Source organism: Hyla sarda, chromosome 1 (genome assembly GCF_029499605.1).
Source record: "Hyla sarda isolate aHylSar1 chromosome 1, aHylSar1.hap1, whole genome shotgun sequence".
NCBI lineage: Eukaryota > Metazoa > Chordata > Amphibia > Anura > Hylidae > Hyla > Hyla sarda.
In genome coordinates this window covers 503,151,599-503,173,273 of record NC_079189.1, presented here as the reverse complement: position 1 = coordinate 503,173,273, position 21,675 = coordinate 503,151,599, and the positions used below count along the sequence as shown (strand labels likewise).

Genomic DNA, 21,675 nt, shown 5'->3' with positions numbered 1-21,675 from the left:
CTATATGTCCCACAAAAGGAGACTAGTACTATAAATACCACAGAATAGTTGAGGTGGGGGGTGTTACAGAATTTGCATTAGGGTTCAAGAGCTTATAGTTACCACTTTGTAGTGTATTTATAGTCCACCCTGATGTTTAACTCTACAAGCTATTTCAGCCAATAAATTCATTTTAAAACCTACAATAACATAAGATAAGATATAGGAATGACAAACTTCAACACAAACCTTTCATTTGATAACTATTAGGCTAGGTTCAGACTACGGAATTTCCGCCTGCAATTACGCTTTGAAATTGCCGGCGGAAATTCCGCTTGCTAAAATACATAGTGTAGTGAATGGGTTTCCATTCACAAATTCACACTTAGGAATTTGTGAAGAGGAATTTGTGAACGAAAAATCCGCTTGGAAATTTCCGCCTGAAGAATGTCGTTGCTCTTTCTTCGGGCGCAAATACTCGCGGAACACATTGCAGTCTATTGGAGACTGCAGTGTCCGCGCGGTCCTAGCGCCGACTGATTCAGTCAGCGCTGGCTGCACTCGGAATTCCGTAGTCTCAACCGAGGCCTTAAAGGGGTATTCCAGGAAAAAACTTTTTTTTCTATCTCAACTGGCTCCAGAAAGTTAAACAGATTTTTAAATTAATTCTATTAAAAAAATCTTCTTTCTGTCTGACAACAGTGCTCTCTGCTGACACCTCTGCAGGTCTTGGGAACTGCACAGAGTAGGAGAGATTTGATATGGGGATTTGCTTCTACTCTGGACAGTTCCCGAGACAGGTGTCATCAGAGAGCACTTAGACAGAAAAGAACAACTCAACTTCAGCAGCTCATAAGTACTTAAAGGATTAAGATTATTTTAATAGAAGTAATTTACAAATCTGTTTAACTTTCTGGAGACAGTTGATATATATATAAAGTTTTTCCTGGATAACCCCTTTAAGGGGAAACAATGGGAAAAGAGAGATGGATAGTAACTCTAAATGAAGGAAATGTCAAACTAATTGCAAAGTCTAAGTTTTATAAAATAAAGGCTTAAGTATAAAAGGCTATTCAGCAGCAGATTTTAGAGCTCAAAATCTCCAATAAAGTCATTACAGATGCTTCATAGAAAACAAAACATAAGAGAGAGAAAACTATCAGCCAGATCTAGTTCATAATACATAATGTTCACTTCTCTAGAACTAATATGGAAAAGTGAGAATTTGATAGTACTAGAAATGGCATGCTCTTATAACACAATATCTCAACATGTTACTTTTCACACAAATTATATCAATCCATACTAACAGCAACCAATCAGAGCCAATTTCTCAGGAGCCAAACACCTTGTCAAATATACTTCTCACAAAATGGAAAGACTCCAAAAACATTGTTTACAAGCCACCCAGAAGCAGTGCCATGGTTCAGTTACGGTGGAGACTGGAAATAAAACGCTTTATAGACTTTTCTGGGTACAAAATATCCATCATCAGCACTTTCCATGACAACTGCGTAATAAACTATTTGTTTTCCACTGAATTATGACATGGAGGATGCATTTGGTGTCCATCCCATCTGATAAGCCCGTTCCAATGTTCTCTTACAGTCCTGAAGTACAGTACTGAATGTGATGTGGGGATACTGTTGGACCAGCTGCTCCACGGTAGCTTCATTAACCTGCAGATATCAAAAACATGAAAAATACAGTTTTAAAATATATAAAAAGATACAAATTATGTACAATAAAAATCAAAGAATTTGAAGGGTTATATGGACCTAGAAAAAAAAATGTTCACTGGAGGCAACACCACTCTAGCCTGTGGTTTGTGTCTGATATTACAGCTCATCCCCACTAAAAAGAATACTCTAGCATAAGCCGACCCAAATATAAGCCGAGGCCCCCAATTTCACCCCAAAAACCCAGGAAAAGTTATTGACTCAACTATAAGCCTAGGGTGGAAAATACATCATCCCCCCATGTAATCATCCAGACCACCGTCATCATCCCCCCCCCCTTCTTCATCACCGCCTGTCAATCCCTTCATCAGTGGCCTTCAACCTGCGGACCTCCAGATGTTGCAAAACTACAACTCCCAGCATGCCCGGACAGCCATCAGCTGTCTGGCCATGCTGGCAGTTGTAGTTTTGAAACCTCTGGAGGTCTGCAGGTTGAAGACCACTGTGGCCTTAGTCATCATCCAGCCCCCCCCTTTTGTACTCACCTCCCCTCGGCAGGAAGTTAGGGCCATCTATGCTGCAGGGATCGTCCGGTGGGGATGGTTAGTTGTTGCAGGCTGTCCATTTTCACCAGGAGGCCCTCTTCTCCGCTCCGGGCCCGGACTAGTGACATTGCCTTGACAACGACACACAGGGACGTTCATGCGCAACGTTCCTGTGCATTGTCGTCAAGGCAACGTCAATGGACAGCCTGCAACGACTAACCATCCCCACCGGACGGTCCCTGCAGCATAGATGGCCCGGACCAGCTCACCCTGACTTCACACCGAGGGGAGGTAAGTACAAAACAAAGGGGGGGCTGGATGATGACGAAGGCCGCAGTGGTCTTCAACCTGCGGACCTCCAGAGGTTTCAAAAGTACAACACCGAGCATCGGCTGTCCGGGCATGCTGGGAGTTGTAGTTTTGCAAAATCTGGAGGTCCGCAGGTTGAAGAACACCGAGAAGAGATTGACAGGCAGAGAGTTCACTCGAGTATAAGCCGAGGGGGGCGTTTTCAGCACAAAAAATCGGGCTGAAAAACTCGGCTTATACTCGAGTATATACGGTAAGTGCTCATGCATACAGCAACAGATAACTAGGCTGTAAAAAAACATAATACACACTCATAGTGTATGGACCCTTGTTTGATCTCCACATACCTCAAATGTCCTATGTAGTTAAATGTACAGAGGGATAGAAGTTGTTTTTTTTGTTTGTTTTTTTTTTGTTTTTTTTAACCCCTAAGGCAGAATTACAATTACAGACACTGGTCATGGACAACTTTTTTTAAGGGAAAAAGAAAAACCCTTTATACAAATCCTGGACAAACCCTTTTAATTACCAGAATTGTGTTTTTTATTTACCTAAAATGTAAACTAAGCAACAGAATTAAGTGTTTCTTGATTTATCACTGCTACAAGTTTCAAACTTTTATATTAATTCAAAATCAAGATTTATTTTTCTGCATGCTGTCTCTATAACTAATTGTAACTATGTATTTTTTTTTCTTCTATGTGGCTTTTTTCATTTTTACAAATTTATATCAATGACTAAATTGGGAATGGATAAAAGGCTGCAAAAAATGGATTTGATCAAAGCAATGCAAGTACATAGAAAAGGATGAAGAAATGCTTTATTTAATGCGGCCTAAACCAGGAATATTTTTTACGGTATGTATATACTTATAAAAGAGAAATAAAAAAAAAAAAATCATATGACTTCACGAGGACATGCTTTCTGTGGTTATCTTGTTTATTTACATTTGTGCTTATATGTATGTAAACAATTTGTTATGTCAGTTGATGGAAACAAATGTGGGTATTAATCTTGGGATTCTTTTGTGTCACAAGTTGTCATCCACTTGTCCTTAAATGAGCTGAAGGTCACACTCTTCTCGCAACTATGATGTATTAATAGAGGCATGTATCAGTGTGTTTCCTAAGTACTGTACTGTATATAGCGCAACAGAGCCATTACCAGATGGAACAGACATTTATAAAAAACAATTAGCGCTTTTAAAAAGCAACATATTTAAGAGCGTGATGCAGATCCCTGCTGGATATCAGAATATGTAGATCATATATATAATTTTATTCTTTGCAGCATGGCCGTTTATAGAAATGTTTACAAGTATATGCACTTTTAAAGAAATGCTTTCCAATTATTGTTTAGCTTAAACATAAAGACCCAGCATCCAACAGAGATGATTACTTCAATTACTGCCATTGCACAATCCTGGTGTGATGCAGGGGATCAATGCCCAATGAATCGCAGCTTGAGTATGCGCTCGCTTCCATCCTGACATTTTCTTTCGTTTGCTGGTATACAAAAGTATACAACATATAGGTTAAGGGTTAACTAAAACACAAGGACTGTGTTTTTTTGAACAATATTTATTTTTTTCGTTATAGGATATAAAAAGTACTATGGATGGAAACAATTCTGGAAAAATATCCGTTCAACTACAACTATTAGAATACTCTCATTTGAGGAGCTCATTGTGGAAACAGCCATAATTTAGTCTTCTGAGAAAGAACTGCGCAAAATTCATTCCGAGGTCAAAATAAATGAAAAGGGAGAACAGGAAATGATATTTTTCTAGGCATTAAAGAGGTATCATCTGTGGCTGCTTTGTGACCAGTGGTGATGGAACACCTAGTAAAGGGGATTCATCACTGTTCACCATGTAAGAACACACCTGTACACACTCATATTCAGATACTGGACTGGTATGCAGCAGTGGAACACTAAGTGAACCACTATATTCCCCACTATATCCCCTATCAGCTGCCTGGACCCATGGCTAATGCCAACATAACCAATCGCGGTAATGCCTGCCATTAACCCCTTAAAAAATTTTTGCGGCAAAAAAAAGAATCCCAGATGCTCAGCTCTGCTGACTGGGACCACCGTGGTAAAACCTTTGTGTCCCGATCATCCAAGAAAACGGCAGGGGGGCCCTTACCTGCCTCCTTGCCATCTGTGCTCCAAGGCTCCAGTCAGCCATGGCAGGCTGGACCAAAGAAAGCACCGATAACACAGATCTATGCTATGCTATGGCATAGCATTGTTCAGTGTATGCAATCTAATGATTACATTTAATAGTCCCCTCTGGGCACTATGAAATAATGTAAAAAAAATTAAAATAAATCTTAATAAATGTGATTTAACCCCTTCCCTAATAAAAGTTTGAATCACCCCCTTTTCCCATAAAAAAATAATTAAATAATTACATAAACAAAAATAAATAAACATATGTGATATCGCAGCATGCATAAATGTCTGAACTATAAAATATATATATTCATAAAAATATAACAAAATATATATAATAAAAAGAAAAAAAAATGAAAAGTGCACTGCATAGAAGCAGAAGCCCCCAAAAGTTACAAAATGGCAGTTTTTTTTTTCCAATTTTGCCCCGCAAAATAATTTTTTTCTGTTTCACCGTAGATTTTGTGGTGAAATTATTGACTTAATTACAAAATAAAATTGATGGTGCAAAAACAAGCCATCATATAGGTCTGTAGGTGGAAAAATGAAAGCATTATGGTTTTTAAAAGGATGTAAAAACATTGAGTCCTTAAGGGGACATAGGAGACTAGATGGTCATCTAGATCTTGTTTGTATTTTAGGTAATATGGAATGAAAAACAATTTACTTCATTGGAAAGCTGGCTCTTCATTTACTCCAAACACATCATAAGGTACATGGCTGTTCTGGCTTCAGAACTACATTGTCTACAGTCTTTTATGGCTGCCCCATTTTCTACATTATATATATATATATATATATATATATATATATATATATGCAAATCATAAAATGTTGCAGTATCTTGTAAGACCTTTTTTATTGGACTAACTGAATTTTGTAGAGACAAGCTTTAGGGATTCCTCCCTTTATCAAGACCATAGCAAATCTAAGCTCAGAAATCCCGAAAGCTTGTCCCTACAACATTCTGTTAGTCCAATAAAAAAAGGTATTACAAGATACTGCAACATTTTATGATTTGCATCACTGGACTAATACGGCTACTCAAATTTACTATATATTTATGAAGAGGTGAGTAGAAGCGTTGACAGAGGAATGGCTGTGGATATAGTGTTTCTGGATTTTGCTAAAGCATTTGATACTGTCCCTCATAGACGTCTGACAGGTAAGTTAAGGTCTTTGGGTTTGGAAATTTTAGTTTGTAACTGGATTGAACACTGGCTCATGGATCGTACCCAGAGAGTGGTGGTCAATGATTCGTACTCTGATTGGTCCCCGGTTATTAGTGGTGTACCCCAAGGTTCAGTACTGGGCCCGCTGTTGTTTAATTTATTTATCAATGATATAGAGGATGGTATTAACAGCTCTGTTTCTATCTTTGCAGATGACATCAAGCTTTGTAGCACGGTACAGTCTATAGAGGATGTGTATAGGTTACAAGATGACTTGGATAGACTAAGTGTCTGGGCATCCACTTGGCACATGAGGTTCAATGGGGATAAATGTAAAGTTATGCATCTGGGTACAAATAACATGCATGCGTCGTATGTCTTAGGGGGGATTAAACTGGCAGAGTCACTGGTAGAGAAGGATCTCGGTGTACTTGTTGATCACAGACTACAGAATAGCATGCAATGTCAGGCTGCTGCTTCCAAAGCCAGCAGGATATTGTCATGTATAAAAAGAGGCATGGACTCAAGGGACAGGGACATAATACTCCCCCTTTATAAAGCATTGGTACGGCCTCACCTGGAATATGCTGTTCAGTTTTGGTCACCTGTCCATAAAAGGGACACTGCGGAGTTGGAAAGGGTGCAGAGACGCGCGACTAAACTAATATGGGGCATGGAACATCTTAGCTATGAGGAGCGATTAAAGGAGTTACAATTGTTTAGTCTTGAGAAGAGACGTTTAAGGGGGGATATGATAAACGTATATAAGTATATTAATGGCCCATACAGAAAATATGGAGAAAAACTGTTCCAGGTTAAACCCCCCCACCCCCTCAAAGGACGAGGGGGCACTTCCTCCGTCTGGAGAAGAAAAAGTTTAGTCTCAAGGGGCGACACGCCTTCTTTACCATGAGAACTGTGAACTTATGGAACAGTCTACCTCAGGAACTGGTCACAGCAGGAAAAATTTACAGCTTTAAAACAGGATTAGATACATAGAAACAGGATTAGATACATTCCTGGAACAAAATAACATTAATGCTTATGAAGAAATATAAAATCCCATCCCTTCCCCAATATCGCGCCACACCCCTACCCTTCAATTTCCTGGTTGAACTTTATGGACATAGGTCTTTTTTCGACCGTACTAACTATGTAACTATATATATATATATATATATATATATATTTATATATGGAAAGGTAGCTGTGCTTGCTCCACTGAAGTCCATGGGAGTTACAGAAATGTAGAAATGATTATAAATTTAACAATTTCTTTTCATGACCTTATAATAACCAAGTAGTGAATGAGCCCTAATTCTAAGAGAAAAGAGACTGCTATGGGTAAAGGACAAGCAAGCCTTTACTTTCTTGTTTAAAAGGAATAGGTGCTTCAAGGGTTGACACAAGATCACCGTATAGTAGTTCACAATTGACCACGGTACTATAAAGGTCATTCATTTTATCAACAATAGACACATACATAAATTAATCCACTACTATCCTAAAAGACTGGGTGAACAATACAAAAATACTTAAAGGGGTACTCCACTGGAAAACATTTTTTTTTTAATCAATTGGTGCCATCAAGTTAAACAGATTTGTAAATTACTTCTATAAAAAAAAATCTTAATCCTTCTAGTACTTTCCCAATACTATATGCTCCACAGGAAGTTCTCTTCTTTTTGAATTTCCTTTCTGTCTGACCACAGTGCTCTCTTCTGACACCTCTGTCCATTTTAGGAACGGTCCAGAATAGAAACAAATCCCCAAAACCTCTCTTGCTCTGGACAGTTCCTAAAATGGACAGAGGTGTCAGCAGAGAGCACTGTGGTCAGACAGAAAGGAAATTCAAAAAGAAAAGAATTTCCTGTGGAGGATTTAACAGCTGAGAAGTACTGGAAAGATTAAGATTTTTTAATTGCAGTAATTTACAAATCTGTTTAACTTTCTGGTACCAGTTGATTTGAAAAAAAATGTTTTCCAGTGGAGTACCCCTTTAACTTAAAGTACGACTAGTTGAGATGGAAAATTCTACATAAATCTGGTTTTGGATATATTAAAAACGTTTGTCAAAGTTCCATTCTAAACTCCCAATACTATCCCGTGTCCCATGCTAATCCATAACAAATAATCATTAATTAAACCACCCAAAGTTATCCTGAAGTAGGTTGAAGAACACATCTGCAAATGTCAAATAAAGTTCAGTGCTCTCAATTACAAATATAAAGTTTATATATAAACCAGTAATTATCATACTGGCAACTTGTTACAATGCCAAACATAAGACATAGCACTAATAATACCTAAAATTGCACATGGGTCAAGTCTCACCAAAAATAACTGGTTGTAATTAATTGTAATTAATTTGCCATTATTTGCAAGGGTTTTAATATGGGTTGGGTATGTGTTCCATACAATGCCAAGGGAAGGCATGCTGTTTAATTAAACAGTGTCTCTAATTGCTGAGAAAATAAACAATGAAGTCACATAAACAAGATAAAATGAAAGTTCTGTACTGTACTCCCCACGGCTCCTCAAAGCCTGTTGTAATGACATACAATGATTAGGATTTCACAGACTTTCATCATGTAGTTATTGTTTGGAAATACACATTTTTCATTTAGCACGCAAATACAAAATGGCATTCATTCCAGGCAGTGAGCTCTATGCGCTTCCTCCGTGCTGGTTACTATGTGGAACTGGAAAAAAAAAAAAGCTGTAACAATAGCAGTTTGATGAGAAATGAATTCATTTTATTTTCATCATTTGGATCAATAACTCTCTGCCTCTACTGTGTCCCGTAGCCTGAAGGCAGTTGGGTAATCAATGGAATCAAACAGAGGAGCCCTTCACCCAGCTCAGAATCCTCTCTGATCTTTTCTGGGAGGACTCAAGACACTTGTGAAATTCTAATTCATGTCAACTTCATATCAAAGAAATTCCACGGAGGTTTGGTCATAAAGAGTATCATAGTAATAACGATCCAAAATCTATTTTTTGCTATATGTTTTTATATAATTCAAGGCTTGCGTGTTCACTCCACAATGACTTAAAGCTCCTTAGAAGTGGAACACAGCAAGCCAATGTGTCTTTTATACTGTACATTCAAGCAAATGTTATATATATATATATATATATATATATATATATATATAATAAAAAGGCTACATAATATTGTAATAAATATTATATACAATGTTAAAACAAATCTCTAATAAAATATGCAATACAGAAAACAAAAAAGTTTTTGGTTACTTTAATAATTATATTAGCTCTGGGATATGCATGTGGTTTGTAAAAATCATTATAATTCATGATTTGAAAAAAAAAATCTATATTATTTATTTATTTAGTTAGTTGAAATCAATAATGATAATAGAAAATGCCCTTTATGCAATTAAAATGCTAAATAAAATCAAGGTAAGACAGGATGTGGGCAATTTTTTTTGTTTTGTTTTAGTTATTGTATTCCACTTTTTATATACTTTAACCCTTTTTGACAATTTCAAGAAGTGTTTTTTTTTTTTTCAAGCATTTTTTTTTTTTTTTACTCTGCATCTTTCCCCTATATCTTGGGTTGTCATGGCAGTACCAGTCATAGTAGAAAAATAGCCCTAATATAGTTTAGTAGGTTGACAGAGAGCTGTCCAGAGAAAAATGGAAAAAAAAAACAACAAAAACAAACCTCTAACAGCTGGGCACTTAACCTGCAGCTACACGATGCCTTGTGCCATCACTATTCTACTGTACTGCAACATAAAGTTCCATAACCGTAACCATAAAAAACATGGCATTAAATATTTAAGGGATTAACTATTTATTTGCAAACACATTTAGATGGTATAGCAATTTGATTGGTAAAAGTCCAGCCCCCCCACAGGGACCCCTACCAATCATTACCACTTGCTAGATATGAATTGATTTTTCAGGTGTAGTCTACATGGGCCAGGAAAGACTGCATTCCCTCTGTTCTAATAATTAGTGGGGCACACTATAGAATCTCTTCCTGGAGATATTCTGGGAGGAGATGCCGTCTGCAGTGGGCGCCGCAGAAATTCATCGCCACTAGGACTGCGTGGACATGTGCCATCACCACTGACTTCAATGCAGGCCGCTCAAAATTTCTACACTACCGTGCTTGACCAGACAATATTTAGAGATTGATGGGGTCTCAGCAATAAGACCCAATCAATCAAAACTTTTGGCATAAGAAAAGTTTTTCTAAATGACAGTAATGTTTTTAGTTGATGTTCCAGCAAAATCCAGATGGCACTCTGGGACCCTTGCTTTTCAACTTATATGCACTTATGTTTCTCCTTTCAGGGCCCTCTGATGACCGCTCCTATTTTCTACTCATTCGCTTTCACTTCTACAAATCTCATTTTTTTCCATCTTTTGCTGGTACCACAAAACACAGCTCATTTCCTACAACCCTATTTCTCTGTAACTGTGTTTTGTTTTTGTTGTCATGTGTTTGGGATTTTTTTATATTTCCGTACAAATTAAAGTCTAAGAAAAATACAGAACATTTCTGTCTGGAGATAAGCCTTTTTTTGTGCTGTTTTATGTTGCTTGATTGCAAAATATTCAATTTGTACAGTACAATAGTTACGAGCAGATTCTGCAAAGCCCGTGTTTCCGTAATTGGCTATAGTGGCAAACAAAGGATACCTGAGCAATACTTTAAATATGATTATGTACTCAATTATTCATCACTAGAATGATGAGGGGGAAAAAAAGAAATCATTAAAACCATAGATAAATGTGTAGGCACAAACAAATTACACTATGTTTAGACAGAGCCAATTACCCTTGTAGGCCTCTGCTTTAACTGTCACTAAAGTGCGGCATGCACATTCCTTTTCTTCTTAATACCAGTTTATGGAAGCTTATTACCCAATGGAAAAAAGAACCTTAATAAAGCTGAAATATGCAAGTGAAACCGTCAAAGAATTATTATACAAATTACGCAGCAGTGAGAAGATTATCATAGCTAAAAGTATAGATATCTTCTGTTTTTACGGTAATATTTGTCGTTCTTTAATTATACTCATACATCTCAGGGATAGCATGTTGATGCTGCTTGGTTAATTTGCTATCTTAATTGTTTTTTCTGTCAAGCATTTGTTTTCGCTGCACTAATACTCTCCAGTATTAAGCAGACTGAACAACATTGATAGAGGCACATAAAAGTTGTAAGGATCATTTTCCATTGTTAGCTATTCTATTGATGATCACTTAGATGGGGGGATGAATAAAACTTGTAAGGTATTGGCCGTTTATACGATCAGTCGGAAAAAAAATGTTGCCTGAGGCTACAGCTGTAATGTTGAGTGTAGGTGGGCACATATTTTCAACAGGGGTTTTTCGAAAGTTGACATATATTTACTGATGATTAAAGGGGTTATCCAGGAATCCAAAAACAGACCGTTTTGCTTTCAAAGACCTCTCCCTCCTTGCCTCCAGGTTGGGTGTGGTTCTGCAGCTCAGTTCCATTGAAGTGAATGGAGCCAAGTTGTAATACCACACCCAACCTGGAGACAAGGAGGGCGCTGTCTTTGAAAGAACAAAATGCCTGTATTTAGATTCCTGGAATACCCCTTTAACTTAAGGAAAACATGTTGGGTCCAATATAGTGCAGAGAGGGGTTGTCCATAACAAAGTTTGTTATTTTTGTTTTATATTTACACGTACGTACAAAAAGTTTGCTCACAAGGGTGGGGGATGAATTACAAAAAAATTCTTTGCATTAGCTATCTTTTAGACAGGCTGTAAGTTATTGTAAAGATTCATGATTTCAAGCCATGTATAACATGTAGTAGTGATGCCAGCTAAATACTGTGTAAAAGAAGTAGAGAGACAACCAGGCCCGGCGGTTGCATAAGGCAAACCACGCGTTCGCTTAGGGGTGCACGGACCAGGGGGCGGAAAAATCAAGGACTTTTTATAAAGCTGAGTTGCGCTGCCCCACAGACGGTCCTCCATCCGCCCCCGCAAACCCCCTAACCCGCCGCCGCCAGCAAATTATTGTCCGCGCACTCACCTGAATTGCCGCCTGTGGCCCCTTTACGAGCGCAGGGGGTGATGGTTCAGGCGTCCGTGTGTGCACGGCCGCAAGTTACGTCTGCCCGCACGGGAGAGGCACAGGCCGCACTTACAGCCACGCTCCAAGGACTGGAGCCCCTCTGCCAGGACAGGAGCCCCTCTGGCCACTGCCAGGACAGGAGCAGCCACGGCCCCCGGCTCTGGGCTGCTGGAGAGGCTAAGGAGAGAGAGGCCTGCAGCAGCAAGTGCCGGTAAGTGGCTGCTGGCCGGCTGCCAAGGTCAGGGTTGCACTGGAGCACTTAAAGTGTTAAAAATGATAAATGGTCACAATCCTACATGATGGGGATGTAGTTCTGGACTGTGAGCCTACATATAATAGACAGTCACACAATCATACATTATGTAGGCTCACAGCTCAGGACTACATGCCCATCATGTATGATTGTGACTGTCTATTATATGTAGGCTCACAGCTCAGGACTACATCCCCATCATGTATGATTGTGACTGTCTATTATATGTAGGCCACATATAAGAGTCAAAATCATACATGATGAGGATGTAGTCCTGAGCCATGAGCCTACGTATAAAGAAGTCACAATCGTACATAATGGGAATGTAGTCCTGAGCCATGAGCCTACGTATAATGGAGTCATAATAATACATGATGGGGATGTAGTCCTGAGCCGTGAGCCTGGGCATGTGTGGTGTGGTCAGGGCATGCTGGGAGTTGCAGTTACTAATTGTAATACCCAGCATGCCCTGATAGTATCAGGGTATGCTGGGCATTACAGTTAGTATTCACTGCAACTCCCAGCATGCCCTGATACAATCTTGGTCTGCTCTGCAGCTGTCCCAAAATTAGTTGTGGGTCAGCAACAAAACCATAGGCTGTATCAGCCTGATAAGAGCCTATGGTTTTGCTGCTGACCCAAAACTACAACTCCCATTATGTTGCACTATACTCCTGAGTCCTGGGGAAGCAATGCATTAATTTTGGGACAGCTGCAGAGCAGACCTAGGGTTTTTCAGGGCATGCTGGGAGTTGCAGTTACTAACTGTAATGCCCAGCATGCCCTGAGACAGCCTATGGTTATGCAGCTGACCCAACACTACAACTCCCATTATGTTGCACTATACTATAGTATAGGTTATATGGTGCTACATGCTGGGGGGAGCTGTAGTTTTGGGTCAGCTGCAGAGATATAGGCTGGAATCTGGATCAAGAAATTTCCGTGATCCAGATTCCAGCCTATATCTCTGCAGCTGACCCAAAACTACAGCTCCCCCCAGCATGTAGCACCATATAACCTATATTATAGTATAGTGCAACATAATGGGAGTTGTAGTTTTGGTCACCATATATTGTATCAGGGCATGCTGGGAATTGTAGTTGGTTACTGCAACTCCCAGCATTGCATTCCTTGAAGGAATGCAATGATGGGAGTTGCAGTTACCAACTACAATTCTTGCAGTTACCAACTACAATTCCCAGCATGCCCTGATTCAATCTATGGTGACAAAAACTACACCTCAGCACATCTTGTACTTTATAGGAGTACAATTTAGATTATGGCTGCAGACCCAAAACTACAACGTGCGTGCTGCTCCAAGGCATGTTTCAGAGTTTGCTGGGTGTTGCAGTTACTAACTGCAACTCCCATCATTCTTTGTCAGCCTATAGCGCTGCAGGTTGTAGCATAACCTAAACTACTATATAGTGAAATACTTGTAACACTGTGTAAAATGGCCATAATAAAACAGTACTACAGACACTAGGGTGCAATCTCTTTGTAAGCATATACTGCCATGTGTATAGGAGATGGAATGCCCACGGCCGTGCAATTTAATTAACATTATTTTTTAATAGTTCAGACATTTATGCATGCGGCAATACCACATAAAAATTTTTTTACACTATTTTAGTTAAATGGGAATGGCCGGGGGGAATTCAATCTTTTATGTAGCAGTATGTACATTCCTATAAAGCTGGGGGTATGTGCAGAGCATTGCACCCTTGTCTTTAGTTTAGTTCGCTCTGTGCGTAATGACGGGCGATACAGGGGGCGGAGCAGCGTGACGTCATGGCTCCCCCCCTCGTGACATCACAGCCTGTCCCCTTAATGCAAGTCTATGGCAGGGGGCGTGACGACCACCACGCCCCCTCCCATAGACTTGTATTGAAAGGGGCGGGCCGTGACGTCACAAGGGGCGGAGCCGTGACGTAACAATGCTCCGGCCCTTGTATTGCCCGTCATTACCAGCAGCGGGACCGCGGCGATCTGACATCTTATCCCCTATCCTTTGGATAGGGGATAAGATGTCTAGGGGCGTATTACCGCTTTAATGAGAGAAATTAACTCAATGCTTTTTTTTCTTTGTTAACGATAAGTGAAGCCTCTTAATAATTTTTATATCATATATGCATTACTTTGTCCTTTTTTTCTCCCCTCCCCGTCCCCTTCTTTCCTTCTCTCCCTCCCCTCCTATTCCCTCCCTTTACTTTTTCCCTGCCTATTTCCTCCCTCCTCCCTTCCTTCCTCCCCACCTCACCTCTTCTTCTGACTGTTACGTCACTAGCTGCGCCAGGTACATAGGCGCATAGAGGTGAAATCCAGCAGGCTTAAGAAAGCGGGCAGGAACAGCTAAAGGAATGTTGCCTTGCCTCAGCCGGTCAGTCAGCGGACGCTAATCGCACCTCTCTACCAAAGCACCGGAATGTTTTAAAGAAGCTTTTCAATAAAGAGGACCTTTTATTCTTCCTTGGTGAGTGCAAACTTGCTTTTTTCTCCCATTCAGGGAAGGGGGGTCGCAGCAATCTCCAGAACAGGGCTGGTCTCTTACTGCTGGGTGCTTCATCCTCCACTTTTTAAGATGGACTGGTCTCTGGTGTGGAGGCCCACTTCTGATCACCAGCAGAGGCAGGAAACCCCCATAGCAGATAATTGGCAGAGCAGACCATCATTGCCGAGACCAGTTCATCTTGGAAGGTGGGAGCCAGAGCTTTAAAGGTAAGACTCCGATCTAGAGGGCGTCGGACCACTTGGACCCCCACAATCAGACACTTAAACCCCTATGTGGAGGAATAGTAATAGAATTTATTGAATAATCTAAACGGCAGGCACAAAATGGCTGTTGCCTCAGAATCCCCTGCTGTGAGTCCTATTTATATACAGTAGGGCTAAAAACCTACTTTCTGTATACACGCATGTACACATAAAAATCATTGTTGGCTGTTCTATTCTGATCTCCTGCCTAGGGTTTAGAATGCGTATTGTTATGCCATTTATACACATTGCAAATTCAAGTTGTAAAACAACACGACCAAGGCATTATACATTTTACAGACACAGACAGTATCAATATATCAAAGGGGCAAATTATGCATATGTATAAGGAATCTGTTACCTGATCACATCTCATCAGGCCCAGATATCTGATAGATTTGCTGCTCTGTGCAATCAATGTAGCTCCTTGGTCTGTAATCTCTTTACACCATCCCACATCCACGGTTTCTATAGTAGTGCTGTATCGACCGATGGCTATCAAAGCTGTGAAAAAAAATAATGTAAATGTAACTAAATTCAGTCAGTGTAGTGTTACATAGTCCCCCAAATGGTTGGTGCGACAATAACAATTTTCATATGATACAAGTCCAATTTTAGGTTTGAAGTTTATTTTCCAATTTTATAAACTGACATATAAATTATTTAGTCAAACCCAAAAAAATGTATGACATTCGGAAGTCAGAGAAACCTTGCCTATCTGCATAAAAAAAAACAATATACAGTAAAACTTGTCGAGTTGAGCGATGTACAGAAAAGCAGCCGTTTACAGAAAAAAGATTTTTGTGTATTTTGTTCATTTATATGAAAACACACTGGCCCTCATTTACTGAGAGTGATGGGTTTATATTAGTGTGGAATGTTATTTCAGACTTGCATAGTTTCACTCTATTTACTATGGGGATTCACAGGTCCATAAAAAAAAAGAAAGAAAACATTTGGCCCATCTTTTCCTTGGTGAGAATCTCCAGCCATATATTCACATGATTTTGTGAGAGATTAGTATATAGGTTGGGTTGGTCCAACATCATGAAGCCACGCCTCTTTTTCAGGGTTTTATGTGATTGCGGTGTGGGAGTCGGATTGTTTTGTTTTGGGGGAAAATTCTGGCACTGACACAATTGTGGCAAACAAGCCCATAAAACCAAGTTAGGAACACAATACTAAATTAGTGCCAATGAGTAACGTAATTGTAGGTACCTGTATGGTTTGTCTGAATAAAATAGTGTTCTGTAGGTACAGAACAGAAATGATTCTGGTAAAAAATATATCCACATTTTGGCATTCAATGGTATATGGCACAATGTTATTCTATGGTGGATTCTATAATCCATAAAAAATATAAAAACATTTTTTATTAGATAGTAGACATTTGTTTCTACAGTTGGGTCCCAGACAATTTTATATGTTCTGTATTACAGCTGCATACAATTTGTAAAGAGACATAATACTTGCTGTGCATGAGACATTGTTTGGCAACAGAATAATTATTAGAAGGAAAATAAGGATCTATAGCAACCAGTTGTACAACATTTTCTAGCAACGATTTTCTAAAAGAAAGCTGCCCCCAGATAAGTGTCCTCAAAACATAACTTTTGTGGTTGACTGTCTGTTGGCAACTAAATGTACTCCATGGCAAATTCCATTATTATTTTAGAAAAAGTAAATTATGCAATGAGTGCTTTACGTACAACAGAGACCTCTGTTCCGCCACTAATCTTTTGCTTTACACAGGTGGAAGAACTTAAAGTGGTGCCCTACTAGAGCAGCCTTAGGGATAGTAAATATAGATATATAGCAAAAATCCTACTTAAGGCATGACTGATTTAAGCAACATGACCGACAATGTGGAAATGCCCTTTAAGCACCGGTTACACATAATTGAGAAGGATGACTGTCACACAAGATGTTCCCATTTTAGTAGAAGCAGTGGGGTTTACATAGTTAAAGTATGACAAATTGATTACCTCGATTTAGAAGGAACGAATACGATTATGACACAACAGTGTTGTTTTATAAATTCCTGTCTGCAGGCTACGAGAAGCACAGAATCCACACGTAACGTAAATATAACCAGATGAACGATGGAAGTTCTCTAATAAAATTAACATGATTCAGAACCTAAATCAGCAGAGACAACAGCCATACAAGTACACAGGGGCCAGGCATCACTGTAATGGACAAGATGATGACAGGCGCTCCTGTGCTCCCTTATAATTCGATATAATCAGTATATATCAGAAACATTAAACTATTTCACTTAGGAATATGATCATTAACCTTGTTCCATAATTGGCCATGTCAATTTCTGTAAACTCTTCTTTGTTACAATTTGCAAAGCATGTCATTGCTTAAAAAGATCTCATTAGCAATTGCAGAGTTTCGATACGGGGCCAGCATCAGCACTACGCGCGGAATATTAGATATCCGAGGTACTTAAGGTTGAAATAGCATTTATTAAATCACATTTTGCGACTGCTCATTACTAGTGAAAAATGCCCTTGAAATATGGCACACTTGGTTGCTTTCATGGGATGAAATCTTTGCAGCTTCTATGCGAAATCGCTTCAAAGAATACTTTCAGAATGACATGCTTTAACTCTTCCCGTGCACACCCTGTGCTGCTAGTTCATACAGAACATGCAGCGCATTGTATTTGGTCTGTTTTTTTTTTTTTTTTTTTTTTTTTTTTTACAGACAACAATACGCTTCATTTTTCATCAATCTTTGCACCGGATTCTTCACATAAAATGGAATCTGTCTGAAAAATGCCTCCACTGCAGGTTCATTTTACATTTTTAAGCACTTGGGTAACCTCAGCAATCTGTAAAAGCCTTGACAAAGTACTCCTTATATCAATCCTCATATATGATACAAGGAGTCCTACGGCGTTTAATGGAAAGTATTACATTATATTAAAACCAGCTTAATGGAGAGCATGTTCATTTCTTATGTTTCCTCGTTGTCAATGCTCTTGATGCAACAATCAGTATTCAGCATATTCTCACGTGCTCTGCTTCGTATATGTTATACAGAGACAATACAGTGAAACAAAAAGAGGATTCACCCCCTCTAAAGTGGGTGGCCAAACTCACCCAACATAACAACCACACTTCAGATATTTGAGAGCCGCAAATATTATAAATGGATTTTAAGCAATGATGTGCCCTGGCTGCATAACAGTTAATAATAAAAAAAGGTTATTTACTTACCACTTACTTTTTTTCATCCCTCATAGACTCCGGTATCGATGCCCTGATCTCCCGTGACACCTCAGTGCCCAGAGCTGCGGGCGCGACTCACGGGCAGCTAAGTCCTGCCTTGTGAGCAAAGACCAGGGCACCGATACCTGAGGCTACTAAGGAGTGAAGGAAGTTTTTTTTTTTAAATGTATTTATTATTATTCAGCCAGGGCACATTCTTAACCCCTTAAGGACACAGCCCATTTTGGCTTTAAAGTGTAACTGACTGATCAAAAAAAAAAAAAAAAATGAATATGTTACCCAGTACCTAATCATGACCATGCACATCTAATATTTATGCCTCAATCACCCATATTTATTCAAAAATTCTTTCATTAGCTCACAGTGTTTAAAATCCTCTCAGGGGAAAGGGCATGCCCTTCCTTGAGGTGGTGGAAGGTGATTGGTGTGTCTGCATGCAGTCTTGTCCATAAGTCATCTCTTGTCCTTGACTCATAGACAAGGTGATGCTGCTGTAGGACTGGTTAAGTGTCCCAGTAGGTACGGGGACCCCCAGTGGTGGGATTTTCAGGAGCAGTTTTCTTTATTTAAAATTCAATTTTTTTTTAGATCAACCATATTACAAAAAAGTATTTTTCATCAGTAGCAACATATTAAAACTTTTTGGTTCTGACAGTGCCCATTTAAGGACACAGACAATTTCATTTTGGCATTTTTGTTTTTTTTCCCTCCTCGCATTCTAAGAACCATTGCTATTTTTTTTCATCCACAGACCCACATGAGGACTTGTTTTTTGCATGACCAATTGTCTTTGTAATTACAACACTCATTTTACCATCAAATGGTAAATTGAAGGAAATTGAAGAGAAAAACCAAATTTTGCTACTTCTGGTGGTTTTTACCCTGTACACTTTAAAGTAAAACTGACATGTTTTATTTATTCTGTGGGTCAATACAATTAAAACAATACCCATGGTTACATGCTTTTCTATTATTGTACTGCTTTAAAAAAAAATCAAGCTTTTTCATCCAAATAAATATGTTGATTGCTCTAGATTGCCTTATTTTGACCCCTATAACTTTAAAATTGGGAATTTTTCCGTGTGTGGAGCTGTAGGAGAGCGCATTTCTTGCCCCGTTAGTTGTACTTTTTTTTATATCATTGGCAGTTTTGCCTATGTTACTTTTTAATCAATTTTAAATAATTTTTTTTCGATGTGAGCATACATTTTGGACTTTTTATACAATTGTAAAATGGGAAAAAAGTCTTATTTAACTTTTTTAAATTTTTTCTAATTTTTTTTTTTTATGTTTATGACCCCATAGGAGATTATTTATTGCAAACTATTGATCGCTAATACTGTTCAGTCAATGTGTCGGAAAACGCAGTGATCGCGGAACCCTGTGACATACATGTACCTTGCAGCGAGTGATTATATAAACAGGCAGATCCTGCCACAAGTGCTTGTGTCGGTAGCACGAAGAAGACACAGGAAGAATCATTAGGGGAAAGGAAGGAGCTGAACGAGAGGAGCAGAGGACCAGACGTAGGTAAGTGTAGATTTTTTTCTATTATCATGCAGCCTCAGCAAAGTATCATAAAAAAAAACACAAAAAACTAAACAAGAAGCTTGTATAACCACAAGGGGTAGTTGTGCACAGTTGCTGCAGTTCAACAAGATTTTCATCCCCCCTCCCGCCTCAGGTCTTATGCATACGTCCCAGCTGCTGACATGTTCACGCAACTTGACATACACATATGTCCTAGCAATCTCTTGCAGGAGATTGTTGGCAAGATCCAGCTGTTAATCATAGCTGAGGTCCCGCTGCAGCTGATGAGACTGGGATCACACTGGTTTTGGCAGAATTAACCACATAGATGCCATAATCAGTCCTGATCATGGCATCTATGGGATTGACAGGGGGATGAAGCTGTGCTTGTTTACCAACAGCGACTATGCAATCGTGGGGTCTCCTTGGTTGCCATAACAGCAGAAGGCCAGCTGATGACCTCCTGTCTGCCTAGTATGGTAGCCTGTGAAGCTCAGCAATAGGCTGGTAAACCTGACAGTTATGCTGTGCTGCAGTATAGATGTACCCTTTAAAAAGTATGAAAATAAAAGTTTTTTCAATAAATAAATTTAAAAAAATATAAAATAAATGCCCCTTTCCCAATAAAGCCCTGCATTATCACCCCCCCCCAAAAAAAAAACGCCCAAACCTATACATAATAGGTATTGCCACATTCGTAATGACGATAATGATATTTATCCCGCACACTGAATGCCGCAAAAAAACAAACAAAAAAACAACACAACAAGAAAGAGCAAGAATTGCTAAATTTTGGTCCCAAATGTGGAATAAAACCATTTAAAAGGTAGAATGTATCTCAAAAATGATACCAATAAAAAGTATATCTCGTTCTGCAAAAAATAAGCTCTTGCACAATGGAAACACTTTTTTTTTCAAGGAAACACTCTTTATGCCTCCTTATGAAATTAGGGGCATACTGCAGTACAGTAGAGGCACCCTCTGTGGAGCCCTAATATGGCTCGAATACTCTGTGTATTCTCCAATGAGCAAACTAATTCCCTCTGGATGGAGGTGAAAAAGGATGCTGGAGTGGTGCTCCCCCAATCTAAATAAGAGAATACTTAATAAGTGTAACTGATGCTGGACAACAAAAATGTTAAACCAAATAGCAGCTTTATTTGCCAAACTAAAATGCACGGATGTGTTTCGAGGGGCAGGACCTCCTCTTCATCAGGTCTTATCGAAGACCTGACAAAGAGGGAGTCCCGTCCCTCAAAATACGTTGTCCGTTCATTTTACTTTGGCAAATAAAGCCGCTATTTGGCACATGTTTGCGCTTTCTGTTCCTTATACTTTTTCTATGAGCAGACACACAGGAGTCATAGCAGAATACTCAACGTATACACTATGTGTAATAGTGATGTGCATTTTTAACAGGGTGCCAAATTCAGCTCTGCTACATTAGGATGTGTTAATTAGGAACTAATGCAGTGTCAACAGGTGTACGCACTTTCAACCTGACCAGAACCAAGCACTCAGGAGAGATTATGTTCATCTTTATTCAATACGGTCATGCATTAAAAGTACAAAGTTAACAACTTTTTGCCGGCTGCCCTGGAGAAGCTTTTAGTGGCTGAATCACTGGATTAATGTACATCACCACTTTACCTTTTGCCTTAAGTAACTATTTTCAGACATACGGTCACAGGAGAGCTACTTGTGCTCAAAGGAATCTTGAAAATTGATTTTTTTCCCCCATGTAAAAGCACATTTTACCGATAATTAATACATCTGCATAAGAGCAAGAACTTTATTCTTCAGAGCCATGGTAACAGTAATGTGAAAAATATTAGGAGATCATCATCGGGGATGTATTTCACCACCAGGTTGTGCTGTGCCAGTATCTCCAGCTGCTGCAGAATATTGTAATATGTAAAATTGGCATTTCTTACTGCAGGGGA

General features: G+C 39.1%; 1 protein-coding gene across 2 annotated transcripts in view; it reads right to left on the bottom strand.

Annotated features, from left to right (window-relative positions):
• Positions 1 to 939: 939 nt before the first annotated feature.
• The window catches only part of FBXL17 (F-box and leucine rich repeat protein 17), a 743,798-nt gene continuing 723,062 nt past the window's right edge, over positions 940 to 21,675 (bottom strand). For both annotated transcript variants that reach the window (XM_056537497.1, XM_056537499.1), the window contains 2 exons: positions 15,322 to 15,464; positions 940 to 1,658 (listed from right to left, as the gene is read on the bottom strand). In XM_056537497.1, coding sequence (XP_056393472.1) covers positions 1,521 to 1,658; positions 15,322 to 15,464 — 281 coding nt within the window. In that variant the 3' untranslated portion in view covers positions 940 to 1,520. The remainder of the gene's footprint in view (positions 1,659 to 15,321; positions 15,465 to 21,675) is intronic.